We start from the raw sequence: 25,675 nt of genomic DNA, 5'->3' as shown, positions 1-25,675 counted from the left end.
ACAGCTGTATCATCAAAAATGAACTTGCCTTTGCAGCCAGCAGGAGTGGCCCTGGGATTCTCAGACAAGGGACTGATCTGGGAGCCCTACCCCAGCCCACGGTCCTCCAAGGGCGGCTGCAGCCTGGGGTGCCTGGCCCCATCCCCATCCGGACCCTCAGCCACTTCAAGGATGGAGTAGGCTGTTGGCGGGTCCTGTAGGAGCCAGCCACACTGCTACTTGCGGGTGAGGCAGGACCCTGCGCTGGGCACCGTGGGCCCCAGTGCCCTTGGCTAACTTTCCCAGCCGGGCTGGGCTGGGTGAGGACGGGACTGCTTGGGAGATGCTGCCCCTTAGTGGAGAGGAGTGGAAGGACCACGTGTAAAGATAGGGTAAGCTTTGGCTGGGGAAGCTGGCACCGGAAGGGAGCCTCTCCCCTAGGGGCAGTCACACCCGGTGCCAGAGTATTCCCAAAACCCAGAGCAAGGGGAGAGGACAGGATTTCTGGGCCCACAGTCACTCTTTCACCCATGTTCTCATCTTTTTGTTTCTTTAAAAGCATTTTGCATCTTTAAAAAAAATCATCTGTAAATCCTTTTACAAAGGAGTTTCAATTCAACCCGTCAGTCTGTGCGCACCATGCATTCTGGTCGGTGTTACTCCTCCCACCATTCTCCCTCCACACTCCATCCATCCCAACTCCACCCTTCCTCTTATGTTTCCTCATTTCCTGTTTCTACCTCCTCTCCTGTCCTCCCCCTCCCTGGCTATGGGGTTGTGTGACCTGGAACACTGCCTCAAGGGGCTCTGCGACCTTGGATGGGTTAGTTCACTTCTCTGGGCCCTGATCACCAGGAATATGAAAGAAAGTACCTAAGGGCCTTTCCAATGGATGCCCCTGTACCAACCATCCACCGCTCTCCCTTAAAAAAACAATGTTCTGGACCTATGAGCCTCTCCAGCGGTAAAAAACAAACAAACAAACAACAACTGATGTCCATGCACCAACTTTTCATAGTTTCCTCTGGAAAAAAAAGCTCTGCATCTATGATTCCTCACAAGATAAAGCTTATAAACCTTGGGTACTGTTCCCAGGGCTGAGGGTGATAGCTCATGCTTGTAATCCAAGCTACTTAAGAAGCAGAGACAGGAAGATCACAAGTTGAAGACTAGCCTGCACAGTTAGGGAGACCCTGTCTCAAGAACAAGATCCAAAGGACTGGAGAGCCAGGCACCAGTAGCTCACGCCTGTAACCCTAGCTACTCAGGAGGCTGAGATCTAAGGATTGCAGTTTAGGCAGGAAATTCTGTGAGACTCTTATCTCCAATAAACCACTCAGAAAAATCTGGAAGTAGAGCTGTGGCTCAAGTGGTAGAGCACTAGCCTTGAACTAAAAAAATCCCAGGGACAGCACCTAGTTCCTTAGTTTAAGCACTAGGACCAAGCACAAAGAAAAAGGTAGGGCTAGAGAGAAGCATGAGTTAAGTTGTAGAGCCTTTGGCCAGCAAGCTCAGGACCCTGGGTTCAATTCCCTCTGACAGAAAAAAAGGGGCAAGTTGTGTATCCTATCCTAGAACAGTGTTTGTAAGTTCACTTTGTAGTAGCAGCAATAAATCTCCTAGAGGAACGTTGTTAGAACACGGGCTAAAGACTATATAATGTTTATATGCCTTTTTCAATTTTTAACCTCCTTTATTAAAAAAAAAAACAACACAACAGATGGTTTTCTGTAAATGTACTGGCTCAGTTTCACAGCTAAGAATGGAGGTCACCTGTCCTTTGCACAACACAGTCCTTCCGTGTCGGGCAAGGGCCTGAGGACCCGTCACCAAAGCACAGAGCTTGGTGACCCAGTGGCCAAGTCACCCCACAGTACCACATGACATGCCAACTGTTTTCTCCATAGATCGCAGAGACCTATGCCTTCCTCCCCAGAGAGGCTGTGACCCGCTTCCTGATGAGCTGTACCGAGTGTCAGAAGAGGATGCACTTCAACTCCAATGGTCTGGAGCCCAAAGGTAAGGGGCAGGTGTGCTGCAGGGCCCTGGTTACCGTGTTTGGGGGCGCGAGGGGGGGCAGTGGCCTGGGCTTTGCCTAGCACTAGTGCAGGAGAGTGTAGGTCTGGCTGCTGTCACCATTTCCAGAGGCCAGTGTGGGATGGTGGGCTGCCCAGACAGCCTCATTTAACTTTTAAAACATGTTCTCTCCTAGAAGCCAATAATCCATGCCTCCCGCCTTTCATGGCCTAGTCCTTACTACCTTTCATGGCCCTTCCTCCCACCCAGGTTCCTGTTGTAAACACTCACTCAGGCCTTCGTCTTGGCTGACGCTCCCCATATATACATACATGTGGGCCTGGCCACAGTGAGGACAGGAGCACACTGGCGGTGTGCTGGTCAGGTCCACAGCACTTTGCGAGGATGAGGCCCTCTCGCTAGGGTCCATTCCCTCGCTGTATGCTCCCGTGTGGTCCTCGGGTCGGTAGATCCAGGGGACTGATTAGAATTTTAAATACTCAGAGCACCTGTGACCAGCTGAAGTTGGTGCCTCGGATTGGTGTCCATGCCGCCCAGCCCCAGCAATGAGAGCAACAGGGTCCTGACTTCAGTAATCATACCCTCACCTCAAGCATCCCATCTAGGGCCCCTGTGCCTGAGGGCAGCTCTGGCTTGATGAGGTGCTCTAGCATTGGTAGGTCTGATGTGATTTGTCCTGAGAGAGATGGTGCTGAAATGGGACATGTCTCAGGGTTGGGGGACTACCTCCACACACTGAGGTAGCCCCCTGGGATGCCAGGCATGCAGATCAGATGATGCTGATGTGTGTGTGTGGGGGGGCAGGGTTCCCATGTATGGAAGGAACATGGGAAAGTAGCACAAGCAATTTATCCCGCTGGAGCTCAAGCGGTAGAAACCACAAGAGTCCAGGCATTGGGTGGCTCTTTCCTCACTGTCCTCCTTGATGTGTGTGAGCAACTCCTTCCTGACACCAGCTGACCCATGAAATCCTGGGCTTTGCTGTCCTGGGGCAGCTAGGCCATGGCTGCCTTGCTGGGGGCACACAGGACGGCTTCTGAAGTGTGAAGGACAAGAACCGTCTCAGTGCTCACTCCAGGGTTGGGAGCAGGGCCACAATCTAGGTGTTTGGGCCACAAGTCATGGGCGAGTGACCTCTCTGACCCTGTTTCTCATGAAGTGGCATTAATGATCTCTACTCAGAGGGCCAACAGGGCTTGAGAATTTACCCCTGTGCCTGGCACAGGACGCCCATCTGAAAGTAAGCGTGGCAGTCACAGTCACTGTTGATAACGTGGAAGCCTGAGGCCCCCCTCCTCCCCCCCCCCCCCCCGGCCATGCAGGCCCACTGTAGCCTGGCCCCTCGGGCCAAAGCTAGCCTTTGGTGCCCACAGATGGGCCAGGAGCACTTTCCAGCTGCCTGGAATCTTGCCCACCCAGCTGCCTGCTCCTCCCATTTCTGTCCTAATTGTTTCCATAGCAACTGGCGGAGTCAGACACTGAACTGCTGCCTGCAGGGGCAAGGCTGGGGGGTGGGGGGAAGGCTGCTGCTCCATCCACACTCTCCCTGCTACACCTCCCCCAGCTCCTTGGCAGAGGCTGCTAGGTCCCAGGGCTGTAGGCCCTATTCCTCCTCAGCTGCTTGCACAGGAAGGCAGTGTGAACCCAGCACAGCCTGCTGCTTCTTTCCCTCACTGGCTGCCACTCCTCTGTGTGTGTGTCATCCCAGACTGAAGAAGGAGGGAGGATATAGCCAGATGCTGCCAGAATATAAACCAGCTTTGGTGGGCTCTGTGTGGAACTCAATCCGGGCAGGGCTGAAGCCAGGCAGCTGGTCATGGTAAGGATGACACCCTTCTCCACAGTGTCGTGACCTCCAAAGTGGCATGCGTGACAGTGGTAGGGAGTGACCTTCCCCTTGTTGGGAGAGGACCCAGGAAGCAGGGACCATGTGGTTCCCAGGCTAAGCAGTCCTCGGTCTTCAGCTTGGTTCTCTGTTGTGTGTCCTCGGGAAGGTTAGGGAACCTCTCTGAGCATATCCTGCTCATAACAGCTACCATAATCCTAGAAAGTATCTGTCCTGGCTTAAAGCTGAGGAAACCGAGACCAGAGATGTGTTGGGTGAAATCAGTCATTCAGGTTCTTGTAGACGTAGATGCAAAGGTGGAACTTTTTATTTATTTATTTTTTGGCCAGTCCTGGGCCTTGGACTCAGGGCCTGAGCACCGTCCCTGCCTTCTTCCCGCTCAAGGCTAGCACTCTGCCACCTGAGCCACAGCGCCCCTTCTGGCCGTTTTCCATGTATGTGGTGCTGGGGAATCGAACCGAGAGCTTCATGTGTAGGAGGCGAGCACTCTTGCCACTAGACCATATTCCCAGCCCCAAAGGTGGAACTTTTGCATCAGCAATGTGGGAGAAATGCCTTCCTCTGGTCCTAGGATGCAGGCAAGCCAGGGAACCCACAATGCCAGGCACCTGGTACTCCGTGGATACCAGAGAATACCAGGTCATATTGCAGCATGATGGTGCCCAGACCCAGGGTGGCCCCACCTAAATGTGCACAGCCAGCCTCCAGGGTCAGTAGTGTTCCACCACACCCAGGCAAGCTTGCAGGGTCCACAAGATGGTTGTGGAGTAGAACCACTCATGTGGTTTCTGGAAGCTGCCCGTGGAGAGCCTGCATCTGAAAGGCTCCCCTGTCTGTTCAAAGGCCAAGGATCCAACAGATCTTTCTCTCTTCCTGACCCAGCAGGAGCCTGGAAGTCCTGACCTCCACCCTGTTCCACTATGCTGGCCCCGAGATGCCCTGCAGCCCTGTCAGAGCTCCCTCCCTTACCATCCATACCCTCCTCCCCCCCGCCCCCCCCCCTCGCCCCGCAAGCCCAGAGGCCTCTTGTTTTCCTATACCAGGAAGGTGGGGAGGGAGGGAGGCAGCAAACAGGATGGAGACTCCTCCATAGCTGCTGGGAGAATGCTGCGCTTCCTGACCTCATGCTAGAAAGAAAGAGAGGAAGCAGGGTGGCTTGTCCCCAGCAGAACGTGAGGCCCGGACAGTCCCCTGGCCTCCCCCTGCGCCAGGAGCATAAACAAAGGAGGCCTCAGAGGATCTCAAAGTCCGAGGATGGGAAATTCCAGGGCCTCCTGATTCCACACCCCTATACCACCAGGCCAGGATGAGGAGAGAATGAGAACCAGTGAGGCCCTGGGACCAGCTCAGCTCGAAGCGGGTATTTCTGTTTTCTCTGCCATGTCAGAAAGCCTGACTTGACAGTGAGCAATGGTGTTTATGGTTCCTCAGGGAACACACTAGTCCCTCAGAGCAGGCCCTCACAGGCCAGCCTCTCCAGGTTCTCAGGTTCACCCCACACACACACAGATCCTCCTCCCGGGCTTTCTCACCACCACCCCATTCCAGCTCATTCTGCCACAGAGCCTGTCCTGTCCATTCTCAAACTTGCTGTGTGGTTGGTGGACGTTGCATATCCTCCCTGTGTGTGGTTGCGTTCTCTGCAGGGTTGGGGGTATTAATACTAGCACCCACCCCGTGGGGTGCTTAGTGGGGCAAGCTAGCAGGTTGGCAGGCCACATGGAACACTTAGCAAATGTTTGGTGGCTGCTAGCTGTGAGATTGGACCCAGTCCTTTGGATCCTCTTCACGAAGCTTCCTGGAGCGGCTCCAGGACCCTCTTAGCCTTTCCTCCTTTAGTGCTAATGTACTCCTGCCCATCCCACCCTGTTTCCCAGAGCCTGGGGACTGCACTACATTCTTTCCCCCTTGGTGCATCACACCAACGCTCCTTGAAGGAACAAGTCAATCCATAGGGAAGGAGCATGTGTCCCCCACCCCCACCCCACACCCCTTCTGAGCTGGCCCCCAGGCCTGAGATCCCGGGTCCCAAGTTGGAACCCTATGAGCCCGGGTAGCCTAGTAGCTCCTCTGTGCCAGGCGTCTCATGAGCCTGCCCTTGGTCACCCAGACCTGCCTGGGAGATCTGTCACACCCCAGTCACCTGTGCCTAGAAGCTTCCATCCGCTCTGGAACGAGTTCTTCCACGCTGCGGGTGAAGGCTCATGAGGACGCCACCTCCTGCCCCACCTGGCTGGTGGGAGGGCCACTCAGTTGGAATGTGCGCTGACTGATTGATGGGTGCCCATGGAAGAGGTCAGGGGGTGCTGGGCCACCAGTGCTTCTGCATCCATGGCTCTTCTCAAGGTCACAGAAGAACAGGCCTGGCACTTAGGCTGGTCTCGGTCTTCCTTGGCAACGGGGTATTGGAACGTTTCTCAGGACACCAGCCGTCTGTTGGGCTCCTACCTCACCCCTGCCCGTGGCTACCGTGTCTTGTGGTAGGGTGGCATCAGGCTCTCTGCAGTGGCTTGGGCATGGCCACCTTGTGTTTCTGCCTTAGCTGGTCCTGGTGTTTGCCCCTCCCATGAGCCATTGGACTCGGGCTCCACTGCCCTGTGTTCCCCTCATTCCCACTCATCTCCCTCTTGCATGAGTTGGGCTGAAAACTCTGCCTGCCTTTTCCTCACTGAGTGTGGTCAAGAACTAGCCTCCCACTGCTGGCTCTATGGCTCATTTCCTCCCCTGGAGTGTCCCCTGCCCGCCAACCGCTGCTACCTGGGCAGAGCTCCGGCTCTGGGCGGTGCAGGACCAAGGCCTTGGCCAGCCCGCCAGTCACAGGTGTTCTCTGTTGGGTCTGCGCGTCTGCCCGGGGGTGTCCCAGCTTCCCCCTCACCAGATGTCCTGCCTGCCTCTTCCGAGAGCTCCTGGCTCCTGGCCAGCCCTGAAGCAGCTTCTGGGGAGACCAGGGAAGACCACTGCTCCTACTTTCCATGCGCTCCATCCTGGCTGTTGTTTTCCTCCCTGCCCCCCCCCCCCCCCAGTAAGCCACACTGTTACTGGCTTTATTGGCAACACTTTCTGATAAGCAGTCATGCCATTTCAGGCAGGATGTGGTGATCATCAGCTAGCTCCCTGTCTCTGAACAACCCAGCACGATCACTGTCTCCTGCCCATGCCCCCCACCCTCAGAACAGTGGGAGGGTCACTCAGTCAAGGGTGGGTGGCCTTTCACAAGTATCATGTTGTTGTGGCCTCCTCTTTGAGGAAATGAAATAGAGGTGGCCAATCTAACTGCAGGCCCATAATCTGCAAAGCAGAGCCATGGCTCCCAGTATCCTCTCTGGAAGCTACACTTGACATATGCCCCCCCCCCCCCAGCCTTCTTTGGGAGGCCAGAGCCTTAAAAGTCTCCTGGAACTAAGCAAGTGAAGTCGTGACTGGTGGTGATATGTCAAGGAGAAGAGGGGCCCAGAAGCACGACTTGGTTTCTCTACTGCCAGGCGCCTTGTGCCATAGGGCTTCCTTTCTCCTAAGCCAGGAGGGAAACTTTAAGATGCAGGGTGCAGAAGAGCCCTGTGTGGTGGTGAATGCCTGTAATCCCATCATGTAGGAGGCTGAGGTAAGAGGATCACAGCTTTGGGTCCAGCCTGGGATACATTAGGAGAGTGTCTCAAAAAAAAAGGGGGGGGGGGGCTGGGGAGGGTGGTTCATTTGTAACCAGCTTCTCAGAAATTCTCTTAATGACATTTAACTCTAAACATCATGATGAAGTTGTGCATTTTTATAACAGTTGATCAAACAGTTGATCGGTGCTGTCCCACACAGACTCAAGTCCTCGAGGCCCAGTCTGGCTCCTGTCTGCGAGCTGTCCCCACCCCAGCCGCATAGCATCTCCCTTCTCCCCTCATCTTCTTTAGGAAACGTCACCTTCCAAACCCTTTTTATCACCCAAGCAGAAACTCATCTCTTCCTCACCCCGACCCCCCGCCTGCCCTGGTGACCTCATTTCTACTTCCTGTTAGTGATTTAGCTGCTCTAAGTACTTTGTATATTTCATATAATATTTGACCTTTGGCATTTGGCATCTTTCCCTTGATACAGTTTTCATGGTTTCTGGGGTCTTGGGGTGGCGATGGGGGTTGGTGTGGAAGGACAGATATAGGCAGATAAACCCAGGATGACCTCTGTATGTCCTTGGCCCTGGCACCTGCCTACCCTTCAATGCGCCCAGTGATGATGGCGGTGGTCAAGCTTTATCTAGTTGGGAAGTAGCTTGCACTTGTCTTTGTACTCAGATCCTAGCCAATCAGTGGAACCAGGGGGATTGTTCTCTCAAAGACCTGGGGTGCAGTGGGCCTGGCCTGTAGCTCTTGGAGGCAGGAGAAAGCCAGGCAGCAGTTAACCAAGACTTCCCTGGGCATCATGACCAAGGATTTCAGGAGCTGCCAAATATTCCTTTCCCATGGATTATCTATGGATTCTGTTTCTTGGAATCGGTTCTTAAAAGGAAATATAGACCGCTATGTATGTAGAGTGATGTCCCCTGCAGTGTTATTTATAAATAGCCACAATGGGAAGCAACTGAAACAGCCAATCATGAGGGAAAGGCTGAAATAAATTATGATAAATATTACACAACTACAAAAATCACATTAGCAAAAAGTGGCACTGTAGCTCAAGTGGTAGAGCACCAGAGTTAAAGCCCTACAATCGACCAAAAAAAAATTTGCAAAGTAAAACAACAGTTGTGTCAGGTAGGAAAATACGTAAGACAAAAATTCTAAGCAACAAAAACAAAACTACTATTTAGTATGATAGCCAAGTATGTAAGGAAAAAAATCACAGGGTTAAATAAAGAGAAGCATATGCCAAGCTGCTTGGTGAAATGATTGGTTCTTAAGTTTTTCTTCACATCTTTCTGCACTTTGGAGATTCTCTACCAGAGAGAGAGAGAGAGAGAACATGTATTGCTTTGATCTTCAGAACAGCCCAGCAACAAACGGGAGGAGAGGGCTCCTCCACATGTGACTGAGGAAGAACCAGTGTTTGGGAGGGTGACAGACACTGTAGGCCTGGCCAGGCCTGGGAGCCATATGGTACCTAAGGGCGCATTGGGGGAGATAACTGGGGCCGAGGGGAGGAAGGGGGTGGGGGGGTGGGAGGGGCAGGAGCAGATGTTCCCCTGGAAGAGTGCTGGCTTCGACAAGGGTTGGAAACGAGAATGCCTTTGAGGGCCTGGCAGGTATCCTAATTGAGCAAAGGTGTGCCATATGATAAGGAGGTGCGGGGAGGGCGGGCTGGGACAGAAACCTGCCTGGAAGAAGCCACGGCTGCCCAGCTGCCCAGCCGCTTGCCCAGTGTGTGATCAGACCATCCAGTTCCCAAACTGGTCAGGTTTCCCATTTTTAACATGTGAAACCTTGTCCTAGACCCTGGCACCTCATAGATAAGTATTTTCAACACCAAGCAGCCCACTTCTACAGGCCAGAGGTGATGGGCGGGCCACCTGTCGGTGTCCCCCCACCCCCACCCCCGTGGGTGACAGGCCCTCCTGTCCAGACTGAAAGGGTTTTCCTTTTGTTCTTCCTGGCAGAAAATGAGCCTCCATCTCCTCTGGTCTCCGGAATTATTGATTACAACATGCCCCTCACCTCCACATACTTGAAGCAGATGAAGTTGCGCGTGATGAATTCTCAGGAGCAGGTAAGGCCCCCACACACTGCCTCTCCGCCCACAAGCCTGTGTAAACACCCGGAAACCAAAGAGACCTTTATCTGGTCATCTGTGCTGTGCAGTCAGGTGGAAAGGGGAGAGGGGAGAAGAAGAATGTGGTTTCCTCCTTAAAGGGTCTTCCGTGAAAGCCCCTGAGGCTCAGGCTTTGCACAACTTTCTACTCCCAGGTCTCTCGCTTCTTGCCTTTTATCTGCTGCATTACTCACTCGCCTCCTTTCCCCAGGGAGGTGTGAGAGAGGCCCCTGGCCGCCTGCCTGTGGCCTCTGTCACTTTCAGGTTCCAGGCAGGCTAGGAGGATGGGCCTTGGAGGGTGGCCCAGGCTAGATAAGGCCCAGGGGCCCCCTGGCTGTCTGTGACTCCTAGCTGTGGCTTGCCAAGCCTGCCAGGCACCATGGAAACAGTCAAGGAAAAGGAAGTCCCCCTGCCTGCCCGCCTTGCACGTAGACCACCCTCTGACCCCTTGCAGAGCAAGTGTCCAGACTGTCTTTCAAAGGCCTGCGTGAGGGCAAGGGCCTCCGCTGCGGTCTAAGCCAGGGCAGAATTTTTCACCACCACCTTCAAGTGCTCCCATTCCTGGTGGCATCAGAAACCAGGTCCTTGAGGCCGGACTGTGAGAACGGGCTACTTCTCCCCCGTGGAAACAAGGGTCAAGACTGGAGTCTGACTTCCAGCCCTGTGCATGTGCTCTCTTGAACTACTGGTCTTGGCAATGTGAGCCTGTGTGTGCCAGAGATGGTGGCTGGCAGTGGTGGTGGCTCTGTGGTGATGTGGCAGGGTGAGTTCAGGCCCATGTTACCCAGTTGGAGGACTGAGGCTGGTTAGCTGTCCCATCCCGTGCCCACATCATGGCCAGCCCCTTCGGCTGAATGAAGTCAGCTTTGTTCTGGGTGGTAAGCTGTTTGCTTTGGCCTCTCTCTCTCTGCTACTCACCCAAGAGTGATGGTTGTATGCGAAGTAACCAGGGGTGGCCGGGGGTGTTGAATGGTGCATGATCTTCTAGGGGCATTGGTAATGAGGGAGGGTATCCACGTCTGTCTTGCTGGTGGTTATGAAATCTCAGCCCCGCAGCGCAGATTTCCTCTGCTGACTGATGAAGAGGAATCCATGGCCTTCCTTCTGTATCCATCCACACTGTCACTTCTCACATGCGTGTGTCACCGCACTCGGCTGTGGCCATAAAGAGTGAGGTATAGAACCCACACAGGCAGATGGGTCTGGTCAGGGTGGGCAGCTGCCAGCTTCCCCTCCTGGACCCTGATCTGGTTTTGAGATCTTACCACACGTTCACTTGCACCCATGGAAGGAGGGGAGGTTAATGCTGTGGGTTAGGCTCCTCGACAGTGACACAACCATTCACAAATGTGTACAGAGCCAAACAGCAGCCATCGCCGCAGGAGACAGGTACTGTGCACAGCACATGCTAGGTGGCAGGAAGCAACTGAGAAAGTGATTGATTAGGCATTGTGGTACAGGCAGGTGGACAGGTCTTTCAGGACACATGGCGCTGTGGGTGCTCAGGGTGGGTTCCAAGGGTTAGGAAAGGCTTGCCTCAGAAAGGGATGCTTGACTTGGGAGATGAATCTGAAAGGAAGAGTTCTAGGCTGAGGGAGCCGATTGTGCAAATGCCCTGTGCCAAATGGCCCTCAAAGGAGGCCAGGGTCTGCAAGAGATTAGAGGCTGGTATCGCTGGGGCAGAGAATATGAGAAATTCTGTGGCTAATGGCAAAGGGGAAACATTTAGTGCAGGGCACAGATGAGCATCCATGAGCAAATGAAAGTTTTAAGAAATGAAAGCCAGGTGACAGTGGCTCATGCCTGTAATCCTAGCTACTCAGGAGGCTGAGAGCTGAGGATTGCGGTTCAAAGCCAGCCTGGGCAGGAAAGTCCATGAGACTTTTATCTCCAATTAACCACCAAGAAAACCAGAAATGGTGCTGTGGCTCAAAGTGGTAGAGTGCTAGCATTGAGCAAAAGGTCTCAGGGACAGTACCTAGGCCCTAAGTCTGCACAACAGGAAGGAAGGAAGGAAGGAAGGAAGGAAGGAAGGAAGGAAGGAAGGAAGGAAGGAAGGAAGGAAGGAAGGAAGGAAGGAAGGAAGGAAGGAAGGAAAGAAGGAAAGAAGGAAAGAAGGAAAGAAGGAAAGAAGGAAAGAAGGAAAGAAGGAAGGAAGGGGAGAGGAGAGGAGAGGGACAGATTGTTCTGGCAGGCAAGGTTCAAGCTACTCCCAAAGCAAGGAAAAATTGTGGAGGCATTGTCCCCAGAGGCTCTGTGAGTCCATCTGGGGCTGGAACTGAGTGTGGAGTGGCCTCTGAGAGCAGCAGCTCCTCCTATGTGCTTGGAGATCAAAGCACAGATCCTCCTCTCACCACCTGGCAGGTTAGCAGCATCTCCTTCCTCACTAAGAGCCTCCCAGCTGCCCCCCCCATACACAGCTGGGAGATATCAAGGCCTCAGCCTCTTAGGCAGCGCCATTGTCTCTGTTTATGGCTGGCACATGTTGAAACATGAAATAACATTGCTCCTGCAGTTATTTATCTGCAGCACCAAGGAGGTCCAAGGACCAGCAGACTCTGGTCCTTTAGCTTCAGCTGGAACTGAAAAGGCATTTCCTTGAGCACTATCCTTGAGGCACAGCTGAATGTCCACATCCAGGCCCAGCCTTGGCATGGATTCTGCCCTGTCAAATCCCATGTCCCAAAGCAAGGCTTTGAATGCGGCTTTGTTCCATCACTCTGACCATAGAATGGCAACAGAGGACCTTCATGATGCTTACACATCACTAATGCCAGCTACCTGGAATGTAAACCCATGTCTAAAATAAAATACAGCTGGGAACTAGGATAGATGATAGCAATGCTGAATGAAGCTCTGCATTGAAAAGCTTGGGGTGAGGGGGTAGAGCAGCCCCTTGGCATCATGAGTATGTGGTTGCAAGGGGGCCACTGTAGAAGAACAGACACTTGTGAATGTCAGGATGCAGAGGTCAGTATTGCACTGCAGATGTTTGGTCACTTTTCTCACCATGCTGTCCAGCTTCCATTAGAAACACATGCCTTTTAATAAATCTCAGATTTTTAATTTATTACTTAAATCAAGCACATCAAGTGTCCTTCTCAGCTTGGGAGGATTACTGTAACTTTTACTGTGCTTTCAGGGCACCATTGCTGCCTCTGAGGCAGATTTTCATAGAATCAAGGGCAGGGCAACATTCCGCCAAACACATGATGATTTAAACATGACTGAAGATAACATGGGTCTGATTGAGGGCTTCTCCATATCCACTGGGCTGCACGATGTGCACACAGAAGCTTGAAAAGTTTGTGTTGGTTTTTTGGTGTGTTTTTTTTTGCCAGTCCTCGGCCTTGAACTCAGGGCCTGAGCACTGTACCTGGCTTCTTTTTGCTCAAGGCTAGAACTCTGCCAACTTGAGCCACAGCGCCACTTCTGGCCTTTTCTATATATGTGGTTCTAGGGAATCGAACCTAGGGCTTCATATATGCAAGGCAAGCACTCTTGCCACTAGGTCATATTCCCAGCCCAAGTTTGTGATTCTTTTTAAATGTATTATGTTATTGACAGCCCTTGGTCAAAACTGAATGTACTAAATCGATGACTAAGGCCAGCTTACTATAGTACTTGCTCTCTCTCTCTCTCTCTCTCTCTCTCTCTCTCTCTCTCTCTCTCTCTCTCTCTCTCTCTCTCTGTGGGGTGAGAAGAGCATGCACCTCACCTTGCTTTGTTCAGACAGGGAGAAGGCTGTGGTGCTTTCTCACAGATAGATATAACCCAGTTGTTTGTAGTCCAGTCATGACAGGTTGGGAATGTGTTGGGAAGAGACGCCTTCTCCACAGAGGGTATTAGGTGGTATGGAAATCTACCCCCAGGTTGTGGCTCAGTGGAAGAGTTTTCTTTTTTGTTTCCTGTTTTAAAATTAATTATTTTCTAGTACTGGGGCTTGAACTGAGGGCCTGGGTGCTGTCCCTGAGCCTCTTTGTGCTTAAGTCTAGTGCTCTACCACTTGAACCACAGCTCCACTTCAGTGAGAGAGTTCTTGTCCTGCAAACACCAGGCCTGGGTTTAATTCCTAGCACATACACAGAGAGAGAGAGAAAGAGAGAAAGGGGGAATATTACACAAAGAAAATGGTTTCTTCTCAAGGCCTTACTCAATGCAGCAAGTATTTTTAGTGTCCTTGACATACAAGATGGTATGAAGATCTAGACTCTGGTAGTTGTCACCGAGGTGGCCATGGTGAGCTGAGAATACTTGTGTGTAGTATTAGAGCTTTTCTCCTACTCAGGAATACCCAGTTATTCTGTGTCTTTACCCTCAGTGTCATAATATTTCCACCTATTCAAAAGGGCGGTTAGCAATACTTTATCCCCCAAACAAGACAAAACATGATCCAGTTTTATAGCTCTGTCATTCACTCATTTTCTTGTCCACTCATCCATCCATTCATCTGAGCCAGGCCCTGCCCACCTGGCTCCTGCCCACTGAGCTGTACTGCCCGGTGAGAGAGATAAGGAAAACACAGATCGATTCTGTGGGGTCTTCCCGAAGGGCTCACAGAGGAGGGGGAGCCGACATACAAGGATGCTGCTTCCAATAGAGGAATTAGGAGGGGCTCCTGTCCGGGGGGGAGGGGGCCCAGCACTGCATACTTGACCCCCTCACTTCTCAGGACTCTGCAGGATCACAGCATTGTCCTCATTCAACAGAATTGATAGCTTTGAGTCCTGGCTCAAGGTCACACAACCACTAAAATAAATAGAAACCCAGATGTCCTCCATCCTCAAGCTGAGCACTGGTGCACATGCTGGCTGGACAAGGACATGCTCACTAGAATCTGCTGCAGGTACGGGGACTGCTGGCCTAAGTCCCTGGGGAGCAGCCCCCACAGGTTAGGAGGAGAACTAGGGGATGATGGGCAGAGAGACCAAGTATAGGCAAGAGCTGGCCTGGGACCTGGAAGACCACCGTAAACATGAGGAGAATAGGGATCACAGGGGGCCAAAGGGGTAGGAGTGTCGTAGCTATGCCCGTGCCTCTCGTCTGCACGGTTGCGTATGCAATTGGAAGGGTACACCCTCGTGATCTAGCCTGAGATTGCAGAGATGAAACCAAGATCCCATGGTAGAAATGTCATGTGGGAACAGAAGCAGCCGCCTCTGCTCCCCCCTCCTCCCCCCCCCCCCATGCCGACCTCACCGTACAGAGGTGGAGGCTCGGCCCCTTCCCTCCTCTGTTTTGGTTCCCCACACTCCCAAATCTTGTCTCCATGCAGAGAAATCTGCTGCACCTGCTGCCCCCCCCCCTTCCTTCCTGGGCTAGCACTAATGTCCGCTAATGGTTTTAATGTTCTCACAGCAGCATGTGAAGTGGTGTGCCTCTCCATTGTCTGAGGCCACGTGCTGGAGGCTCTTTCTTGCCTCCATTAACCTTTGCCTCTCTCTCTTCCCCATGCTGTCCTGGCCCAGAGTTTTCCCCCAAGTGTTAGTGTGGGGGCTGAGGGCAAGGGGAGGAGAAATTACTAAGGGGGCACGTGCGGCCCTCCCGCTTACCAAGCAAGCCAGTGTGGAGCAGCCTGCTCCCAGCCAGAATTCCAGCTTACCCCTCTTCTCTTGGTTTAAGCCTCATGACCCTAGATGCAGGCCTGCAGGAGCAGCCCCCCACCTATAAGCTGTGTGACTTTGGGCATGTTGCATGTCATCTCGGTGCTTCTTTTTTTCTCCCTTGGCTATTTGAGAGCTTCATAATACACGCTCCTCATAGAGGGACCCCCAAGAATGAAAGGACAGGAGCAAGGAGGTGCTTGACACCCACTTGGAGGATGTAACATGGTGACATCCCAGTGACTACTGCTTCCATGGACAGTGATCTAATCAACACTGGTTTAATAGACACATTCAGTGACCTTGAGCAAGATACCAGGGCCATAAAAACAGATATAACCATGTGGTTGCTGTCACAAAGCTCTTCTTAATAGAGGGGACAGGAAGGCAGGCCCACACTGTAACTGGGACAGAAAAGAGACAGGGAGGGTGCTGAGCCCTGGGGTGGACTGGGGGTGGGAGTGGGGGACACTCCTAAAGCTTTGAGGACTGGAGGAGTGGCTCGTTGGTGGACCTCCTACCTAACTAGCACAGGGCCCTAAATCCACCCCTTTCCCCAGGGTCACCAGAAAAGAAACTTGAGGCTTGGGCAGGAAGAGGGCTGGCTGTGTTGGGCTAGAGGTAGGCATGGAACAGAGCTAGGATGGGAAGTGGAGGAGGAAGAGGAGAGCAGAGTTAGGTTCTTTCCTGTATGCTGGACCAGGAAGAGCCTTCCTCAGCACCAGGAGTGAGGACTCTCTTAGGCGTCTGTCTCCTAAAGTGGAGAAGAAACATATTGCCTTGAAAGCTCCTAGTCCCTTAAAAGTTCCTCTCTTCCTCCCTCCCTTCTTCCCTCCTTCCCTTCTTCCCTTCCTTCTTTCCTTTCTTCCTTTTTTTTTTTTTATAGTGCTGGGAATGGAACCCAGTGCCTCATACATGCTGAGCAAATATTCTATCACTGAGCTACACCACCAGCCCCTACATCCACTAAAAAAAAAACCAAAACTATGATAAATGTATGCAGTATAAAATTTGCCATTTTCCAGGTGCTGGTGGCTCACGCCTGTAATCCTAGCTACTCAGGAGGCTGAGATCTGAGAATTATAGTTCAAAGCCAGATCAGGCAGGAAAGCACATGAGACTCTTTTCTCCAATTATCACCAGAAAACCAGAAGTGGCACTGGAGCTCAAAATGGTAGAGCACTAGCTTTGAGAAAAGAGCTCAGGAACAGTGCCCAGGCCCTGAGTTCAAGACCCATGTCTGAGCAAAAAAATTTTACCATTTAAGATACATTTGTTGGGGGGGGGGGTTCCTTGGGCCTGACTCCTAGGGTTCCTAACTTATGGAGGACCTAGGCTGATGTAGGCAGCCTGCATGAGGAGCCTGATAACAGCCATAATTTCCTTTTTCCTGGCCTAGCCAGCTCGAGTTTGAGAGAAACAGCAGAGTGAGAAGACTGCCATGTTTCTTTCTGTGGCTCAGTCTGGTGACCCCGAGTGATCTCTTAAAGAAGCAGCTGTTTCCTTAAAGATAGAGGAATCTTCATGGAATAGAAATAGGCTATAGCACTCCTAACCTAGTAGAGAAAATAAAAGGAACAAAGAAAACTTGACCAGCCTACTAAGAGTAATTAAATGTGGGAACACAAGAAGAAACCACCAAAAAGAGATAAAAAAAGAAAAACAAAACATAAAGTAAACAAGACCACAACCAGACACCTATGAACCACAATAAATGTATATGGGTTAAATTCCATTATCCAGAGTCAAAAAGGCTTTGATGAGCTTTTCAAATTGGTAAGATTCAATCACATATTTACAAAAGATAGAGAGGCTGTTTGTTTTTAACAGCACAAAAAGGTAAGTGAAAACTAAAGGGACCATTGCTCTTGATGCCAAACAGTAGCAAAAAGCACCAAGTACAGGGCAGCAGCTCTATTTTGCCTCGGTGACCCTGTCCCCGTGGAAGTTTAAAACCTCTACACCCGGTGGTCTGCCCTAGGGGAGATGCATGAAGGTTGAATATGGCCCTCTAGGACCCTCAGCATCTTGGCTATCCTCCCGCCATTTCTTGCACACGCAGTTTTTTTTTTTTTTTTTTTTTGGCCAGTCCTGGGCCTTGGACTCAGGGCCTGAGCACTGTCCCTGGCTTCTTCCTGCTCAAGGCTAGCACTCTGCCACTTGAGCCACAGCGCCGCTTCTGGCCGTTTTCTGTATATGTGGTGCTGGGGAATCGAACCTAGGGCCTCTTGTATCCGAGGCAGGCACTTTTGCCACTAGGCTATATTCCCAGCCCCAACACACACGCAGTTTTTTGTTACAAGCTCAGTAGGCCTTTCTCCAGCAAGCATGGGTCTGTTGAAACAAGAAACGTGGAGGGAGCTGGGCTCGTTTGCTGAGGGATGAACCCTCCCTCAGTTCCCTGCCTCCTGCCTCTCCTCCCCCAGTTGCCCTGCCAACTCTTGCTGGTTCACTGCTAGCCAGCTTCCTTCTCTTGCTTCACCGCAGACACCCTTCCAGGCCTCTGGGGTCATCTGCCTGTTCCTTGACAAGAAGCTGAGCCCAGGGGCCAACTTGCTGCCCCCCAACCCCCCACCCCAGCACACAGGAAAGGCCTGCAGTGCTGTGTTGGCCTCATTTTCAAGATCTGAGATTCTGGACCCCAAACCTTCTCCTGTCTCAATATATCCCTGGCTCTGCAGAAGGTTTGCACTGTGGCAAGCAAAACAAAAAGCAGCAGAAACATTGACCTTGACCAAGGCTGTTGCTTGGCGTTCTCTCAGCAGAGCTCCATCCGGGGGAGCGGTTCTGCTTGTAGGGGTGCGCAGAGGGGTGATCGCGAGACCCCGGTCCGTCCAACCCCACAGGCCTCTGCTGCGACCTCAGGCCAGCTCACACTCTGAAATGGTTTCTCAGGCGCCCTTTGATCTTTCCCAGGGCTTTTTCTTTCTTTCTTTTTAAAAAAATTAAATGTAGAAAAAAATCATACAGAAAATGGCAGGCCCTGCCACAGCCTTTCCAGTTCAAGTCCCTGCTCCCTACTGAGAGCCTCTGGTCTCCTGTCTTTCAGTTCTCCTTTCTGCTATTTAACTTCCCATTTCTAAATAATATACTTACATGGCCAGTTCTTGGTTTTTCCACTGCAGACTCTTGTTTAATTTCTTGCTGTAGGCAATAGATGTTTATGCTCTTATTTCCTCTCTTAAACACATCCCTTGGTCACCTGTACCCCTGCATTCAGATAAATCACCACTCTTAGGATGCTACTGTGGCTGTGTGCTTTATGTGCTGACTCTTTTCTTTGGATTTCCCAGAGTTGGCTCTTTTATCTTTTATTAATTTTATTTTTTAATTATTATGATAAAGGTGATGTACAGAGGGGTTACAGTTAACTAAGTCAAGTACGAGTACATTTATTTTTAGACAATGTCCCCCCTTCCCTCTCTCCATCCCAGTTTTTCCCTCTCATCCCTACCCAAAAGTTGTCTAGTTTATTTTCAATGTAGTATCTAATAAGTACCACTGCTGCATTTGTTCACCCTTTGTTCCTCTGTTTCTGTGCTTCATCTTACCCCTCCCAAAGACAGATAAAGGAACGCACAAGAAAAAAAAAGTAAAAACAACAACAAATTAAAAATGTCTTGTTTTCATTTCATGGATAAATATTATTTTGTATGATCAGAGGCACATAGGCACTGTAACTTTGTGTTCCTCCTCTAAGAGTATCCTCCTTTGGTCTCATTGTCTGTAAATGTCTAGAATCCTATATAATTCATTATGTCCTGGTGTATTTTATCTGTAACTTCCTCACATGAGAGAAATATGTTCCATTTGTGTCTCTGAGCTTGGCTTGCCTCACTTAACATGATTTGTTTAAGGCCTATCCGTTTCCTTGCAAATGACATAATAATTATTCTTTCTAATGGCTATATAAAATTCTATTGTGTATAGGTACATTTTTTTGAATCCACTCATCTATTGCAGAGCATCGGGGTTGTTTCTACAACTTGGCTATTGTGAATAGTGCAGGCGTGAACATGGGTGTGTAAGTGTCTTTATGGTATCCTGGCTTGTGATGTTCTGGGCAGATGCCCAGGAGTGGTTATGGCTGGGTAGTGGGGAAGATCTATGTTTAGTTTTTTGAGGAACCTCCAGACTGTTGTCCAGCATGTTTGTAGTAGTTTACTTTCCCACCAAACAGTGCAATAGGATTCCTTCTTTCCCCCCACCCCCACCAGCATTTATTCTTGTTGGAATTCAGCAATAACTGGGAGTTGGAATCTCAGGGTTGTTTTGATTTGCACTTCCTTTATGGCCAGGGATGATGAGCATTTCCTCCTGTGTTTCTCTGCCATTCTTACCTCTTCTTCTGGTAAGTCTCTCCTTAGCTCTTTTTCCCATTTAGTGATTGGTTTATTAGCTTTGGGAGGGGTTACTTTCTTGAGCTCCTTCCATATTTTGGATCTCAGGCCTTTGTCAGATGTGTTGCTGGTAAAGATCTCCTCCCAGTCTGTTGGATGTCTTTCTAGTTTAGTAACTTATTGTCACTTGCTATGCAGAAACTTTTTATTTTTATGTAATTTTATGTCAAGTTTCTCTCCTATCTGCTGTGCCCCCAGGGCTCTGGCTCTTTTCAAAATGTTTCTGCCTTTGCCTGTAAGTTCTAGTGTTTCTCCTACTTCCTCTCGCAGTTTCAGGTTTGACATTGAGGTATCTGATCCACTTTAAGTTGCTATTAGTGCATGGTGACAAACAGGGATCCACTTTTAGTTTTCTGCATATGGAGGTCCAGTTTTCCCAATACCGATTATTGAAGAGGCTATCTTTTTTCCCCCACCATATATCTTTGGTTCCCTTATCAAATATCAGATATCTGTAAGCATATGGCTTTATTTCTGGGCCTTCTAGTCTGTTCCATTGATCTTCAGGTTTATTTTTGTGCAAATACAAAGCTGTTTTGTTATTATAGCTTTATAGTAGAACTTAAGGTCTGGGATTGTTATACCACCAGCAATGATTCTTTTTGCCTAGAATTGCTTTGGCTACTCACAGTCTCTTGTTCCTTTTGAATGTTTGGATTGCTTTCTCTCTCTTGGTAAAGAATATCATTGGGATTTTGATGGGGACTGTGTTAAATTTATAGATCATTTTTGGCAGTATGGTCATTTTCACAATATTAATTCTACCTGTCCATGAACATGGAGGAAGGTCTTTCCACAGCCCTTTATCCAGTTTTGTTTTGGCCAGTCCTGGGCCTTGGACTCAGGGCCTGAGCACCTTCCCTGGCTTCTTCCCACTCAAGGCTAGCACTCGGCCACCTGAGCCACAGTGCCCCTTCTGGCCATTTTCCATATATGTGGTGCTGGGGAATCGAACCGAGAGCTTCATGTGTAGGAGGTAAGCACCCTTGCCACTAGGCCATATTCCCAGCCCTGATCCAGTTGTTTTGTCATATTTATTTTTATGGGCTCTGATTTTTCCTTTTCTTTGATGGCTTCTGCATTTGGGTTTCAAAAAGGCTAACTCTGCTCCACCCCCATGTTTTCTTTTAGTAAGTCGATGTTTTCATTTTTGCAATAGATTGTTTATGAGAACAGTTTCAGATTTACAGAAAAATTCAAATGACACAGTTCCCACATTACTCCCCTCCCCAAGGCTCCGGGAGCAGTTTCCACTATTAATAACATCTTAACAGTTACTATGCTACATTTGTTTCAACAACGGAGCCAATATTGATACACTGTTATTAATTAAAGCTTTTATATAGTTCATTCAGATTTTCCTAGCTTTTACCTGTTATCCTTTTCTGTTCCAAGATTCCATCTAAGATACAAGTGTCCACTCATTTCTCAGTCTCTTTAGGCCTCTCCTGGAGATGACAGTTTTTCAAACTCCACTCTCTTGAAGCATGTTGGCTGCATATTTTGTAGGATTTTGGAATTGATCTGATGTTTCCTTCAACATAAACCGAACTTGTCTGGGTGGCTGAGAGGAAGCCCACAGACCTACAGTGACCTTTGCAAGTAGCAAGTCTTCCTACTGTCACCAGGATTCATGACTTGACTCTGGCCTCTCACAGCTGGCTGGAATGACATTTATCTGGTCCATTCACTCTGAATTGGCTCTTTTTCCCCTTCATGCTGAGCACTTGGAAAGGGAGTCATCATGTGTAACCCTCGCCTAAAGTTATTATGAATGAACTTAAGAGAGAAGAACCCACCCAAGTTTTTTTTTTCCAGTTCTTCTGTTAGGAGCTGTAATGATCCTCCAACCTCCCATCATTTGAATAAGCATGGAGCCATGGCTATTTAGGTTACACTTCAGCTTGAACTGGGCCGGGCCACAGGAAGCCCTTCCAGTTGGCTCCGATACCTCCACCCCAGCAGTATTCTGGCTTTTCTCTTCCTTCGTTTGCTTTGCGGTTTTGTTTCAGTTTATAGTGTTGTTTTTGTTTGTTTGTTTGTTTGTTTGTTTCTCTCTTGGCATTATAAGATAGCCCAAGGTCATCTGGTATAGCTCCCACCCCAGCCATCTCTCCAAGGTAGTCCAGTTCCTTTTGTTAGAGAATCACTGGAAAGCTAAGATCCTAGACACTTGGCTCCAGTGTGACAGTACCTGCCTAGCAAGCATAACACCCAAAGTTCAAACCCCAGTACCATTAAATAAATAAATAAAGATCCAAGCTGAACCCTGCACTTGGGAGGTGAAAGCAGGAGAATCACAAGTTCAAAACCCTGTTTCAAAAACTAAACAAGCCAGGGCACCAGTGGCTCACACCTGTCATCCTAGCTACTCAGGAGGGGCTGAGAGCTGAGGATCTAGGTTCAAAGCCAGCCTGGGCAGGAAAGTCCATGATGACTCTTTTTTTTTTTTTTAAATTTGTTTATTAATTGAACATAAATTTTTTTACAAGGTGTTGTGCAAAAAGGGTACAGTTACATAGTAGGGCAGTGTGTACATTTCTTGTGATATCTTACGTCCTGTTTTTCTATCCCTTGTCTAGGTCAGGTAGACATATATACAATATACAATGTATCAAGAACATATACAGTATTCACAGACTTGGTCTCTACTGTCTCTCCGTCTCCCTTTGTTCACAGTCATATATCAGGGAGATCATGCCCCTTTGTTTTCTGTGTTCTAGGCTTGTCTCACTCAACATTATTTGTTCGAGTTCTGACCATTTCCCTGCGAATAACAATATTTCACCATTCCTAATTGCTATGTAGTATTCCATTGTGTATAAGTACCATATTTTTTGGATCCATTTGTCTGTGGAGGGGCATCTGGGTTGTTTCCATATTTTGGCTATTGTGAATTGTGCCGCGATAAACATGGAAGTACAAATGTCTTTTTGATATCTTGGGTTTTGCTGTTTAGGATAGATGCCTAAGAGTGGTATGGCTGGGTCATAGGGTAGGTCTATATTGAGCTTTTTGAGAAACCTCCATACTGTTCTCCAAAGTGGTTGTACTAATTTGCACTCCCACCAACAATGGAGAAGGGTTCCTCTTTCCCCACAGCCCCTCCAGCATTTGTTGTTTCCTGAGTTCAGAGTATAGGCCATTCTAACTGGGGTGAGGTGGTATCTCAGGGTTGTTTTTATTTGCATTTCCTTTACTAGCAGGGATGTTGAGCATTTCCTCATGTGTTTCTTTGCCATTTTTATATCTTCTCTTGTGAAGTCTCTCTTTAGCTCTTTTGCCCATTTCCTAATAGGTTTATTGGGCTTGGAGGGGCTTAGTTTTTTGAGTTCCCATGATGACTCTTATCTCTGACCACCAGAAAACTGGAAGTGGTGCTGTGGCTCAAAATGGTAGAGCACTAGCCTTGAACTAAAGAGCTCAGGGACAGTGCTCATGCCCAAAGTTCAAGCCCCAGGACTGAAAAAACAAAAACACAACAGAAAACAAACAAAAAACAAGAATTTAAATAAGACTCAGGGCTCTGGGTGTTCTCATTAGTGGGTTGTTTTCTTGCTCTACTGGGAGTACAAGGAATGTGTGTTCTTATGTTCAATCTTTGTTGTTTGGTCTCAGGTCCATTTGCAGCTGATCCTGGTTTAACTTGGAGTATGATCATGTTCAAGGTTTTTTTGTTTTGTTTTGTTTTTGGTTGTTAGTGGTGGGGCTTGAACTCTGGGCCTGAGTGCTGTCACTGAGCTCTTCAGCTCAAGGCTAGTGCTCTACCATTTGAGCCACAGCACCACTTCCAGTTTTCTGGTGGTTAGTTGAAGGTAAGAGTCTCCTGGACTTTCCTGTCCCTTCTGGGTTTGAACCACAATCCTCAGATCTCAGTCTCATGAGTAGCTAGAATTACAGGTGTGGGCCACCAGTGCCCAGCATGTTCAACCTTTTGTCTTTGCAGGTTTAAATTTTTTTTTAAAATAGCTTATTTCAGGCTGAGCAGATAGCCATATAGCCCAGTGGTAGATCGCTTGTCTGCCGCATGTAAAGCCTTGGGTTCAATCCCCAGCACCTCTAATCATACTAATATTAACACCAATTCTCCCTCACTGGCTTGAGTTGCTGCCTTTACAACTTAACAAAATGCTCTCTGAAGCCAATCTGTGTCTATTTCTTACTCTTCAAGAATCGGTACCACACTGCTTAACACTCTGAAATATGTTTTGGTCTTTCGTAGGAAGGTCTTCTACCAACTCCTTCTCTTTAGAGGTTTTATTGGCTTGAAAAGAAGAATTGCTTTGAAAAATGATTGCCTATTTACTGCCCAAATATCTGGGCACCCCTTCTTAGAGAGGAAAACGCAGGCAGAGGTCGTGCTGCCCTGAGCATGGCAGAATTAAGGCACACATGGAGCACAGGCCTATCTGTTGAGCTCACCATCAGGGTGGCCTGGGAGCCAGAAGCACTGTTGGAATCTGGGGACTGTAAAGAAGCAGATCAAAGAGATGTGTGAAAGCTGCTTGTGAAGCATCTTTGTCACTGGTATTACTTTTGTGATCAGTGTGTATGTCAGCGAACATCCTCAGGTGCTTTTCTAGGAACTTACTGCAACTTCCAAATTCCCCAGGAAAAGGAAAGTAGCCAGCTCAGTGCCCCAGGCTCTTCTCTCCTTGCTTCCCTGCATTGTGGGAGAGAAGCCCAGCAGCCAACTTGCTGCCTACCCCAGCCAGGCCTCTGATGGGGGGGGGGGGGGGCAAGACACCTCTGCCTGCTAGGCTCATTGTCCCCCCTCTCCTGCTCCTCAGGCTCAGCCCCCTTCCTGGCTGCAGACAATTCCCTCCCACAGTCCCAAGGGTGCTGAGGTGGCCTTTTAACTTCATTAGCCAAGAAACGATGCAAGCAGTGCCCATAATTTTCCAGTGAGGGCTGGAGAGTCTCCTGGTGCAACCCAGGGAGCAGAAATCCTGTATGCAGGGCCGCACCCAGGGAAAGGCAAGGCTGAGGGCAGGAGCTGCCACCTGGGCCTCCAAGAACAAACAAAGGGAGCAGTTTTGACCCTCAGGGCTCTGGGTAGCCAGTTCCTGGCTCTTCCCCAAAGGATGAGTGGGGGCCAAACAGGAAAGGCTGGGCCAGGAAGGAGCTGCTGCAAGCCTCCAGATGGTCGCTGAGGTGATGGCTGACCTGCGACCCCAGCCCAGCTCGGCCTGCCTGACAGATCCAAAGGAGATGAGTTATCTCTGGTCCCAGAACTGCCTATTTATTTATTTACTTATTTGCTTGCTTATTGTGCACTGTTTTTGCATCCTCCGCCTGGTGTAGGGAAAGCCTAACTCCAGTTTCCAGCCACTTTTCTCACCCAGCCCCTGGGGGTCTCTGAGGCAGGGGACCTCTCAACTCACTGGCTCCTGTCTTTTTCCAAGGTGCCCCAGTGCCTAGACAGCTTATTGGGAGGCTGTGGCTTTTCTGTGGGTCCTTGACCCACCTGACTCTTACCCTGTTCCTTTGGAGCCCTGGGTGGGCTGCTGGCGGGCCTGCTGCAGGGCGGTGGCCTCTGGCTTTGTAAGCAGATCTGGAGGAGGCTGGAGGGTTTCAGACTTGGCTTGGGCAGCTGATGTCTGGAGATCAATTAGAGATAATGGCTTTGGGTGGACTGGAGAAGGGGCTGGGCTTTTCCTGCTTGTGATTGTGTTTACCTCATTAACAAGCTTTTTTTTTTTTTTTGAGGCCACAGTGTTGCTCTGTGAATTTGTGCTGCTTGCTTTGTTTTACTCAGGGTAAAACATGTAGCCCCTAAGCAGGCAGGTAGGCAGGCAGACGGTACCCCCACGCAGACTCCTGCCTGCCCCACCCCCCCATGCCACACTGTGTGGTTTAAGAAACGTCCCTCCTTTGCTCACTCAAAATCCCTACTAAGTGCTGGACTCTCTCCTGAGCACTGAGGATGTGGCTGTAACTGAGAGGAATAATGTGTCCACACTTGGGTGCTCACAGGCCACGGAGATAAGGAAAAAAAGCATGCAGGAGTGTGATGTTTGGGACAGAGAAGGAAAATGCAGGAAGACGCTTGGCTGTACTTTAGAGAGGCCTCTGAGGAGGTG

At 49.8% G+C, this 25,675-nt stretch overlaps 1 protein-coding gene across 1 annotated transcript in view; it reads left to right on the top strand.

The window, feature by feature from the left end:
- Positions 1–25,675, top strand: part of Nol4l (nucleolar protein 4 like) — a 127,177-nt gene that overhangs the window by 56,400 nt on the left and 45,102 nt on the right. The window contains exons 3-4 of the mRNA XM_048349000.1: positions 1,887–1,998; positions 9,438–9,547. Coding sequence (XP_048204957.1) covers positions 1,887–1,998; positions 9,438–9,547 — 222 coding nt within the window. The remainder of the gene's footprint in view (positions 1–1,886; positions 1,999–9,437; positions 9,548–25,675) is intronic.

Source organism: Perognathus longimembris, chromosome 6 (genome assembly GCF_023159225.1).
Source record: "Perognathus longimembris pacificus isolate PPM17 chromosome 6, ASM2315922v1, whole genome shotgun sequence".
NCBI lineage: Eukaryota > Metazoa > Chordata > Mammalia > Rodentia > Heteromyidae > Perognathus > Perognathus longimembris.
The sequence above is the reverse complement of the archived record's forward strand: the minus strand, read 5'-3'. Positions and strand labels throughout refer to the sequence as shown.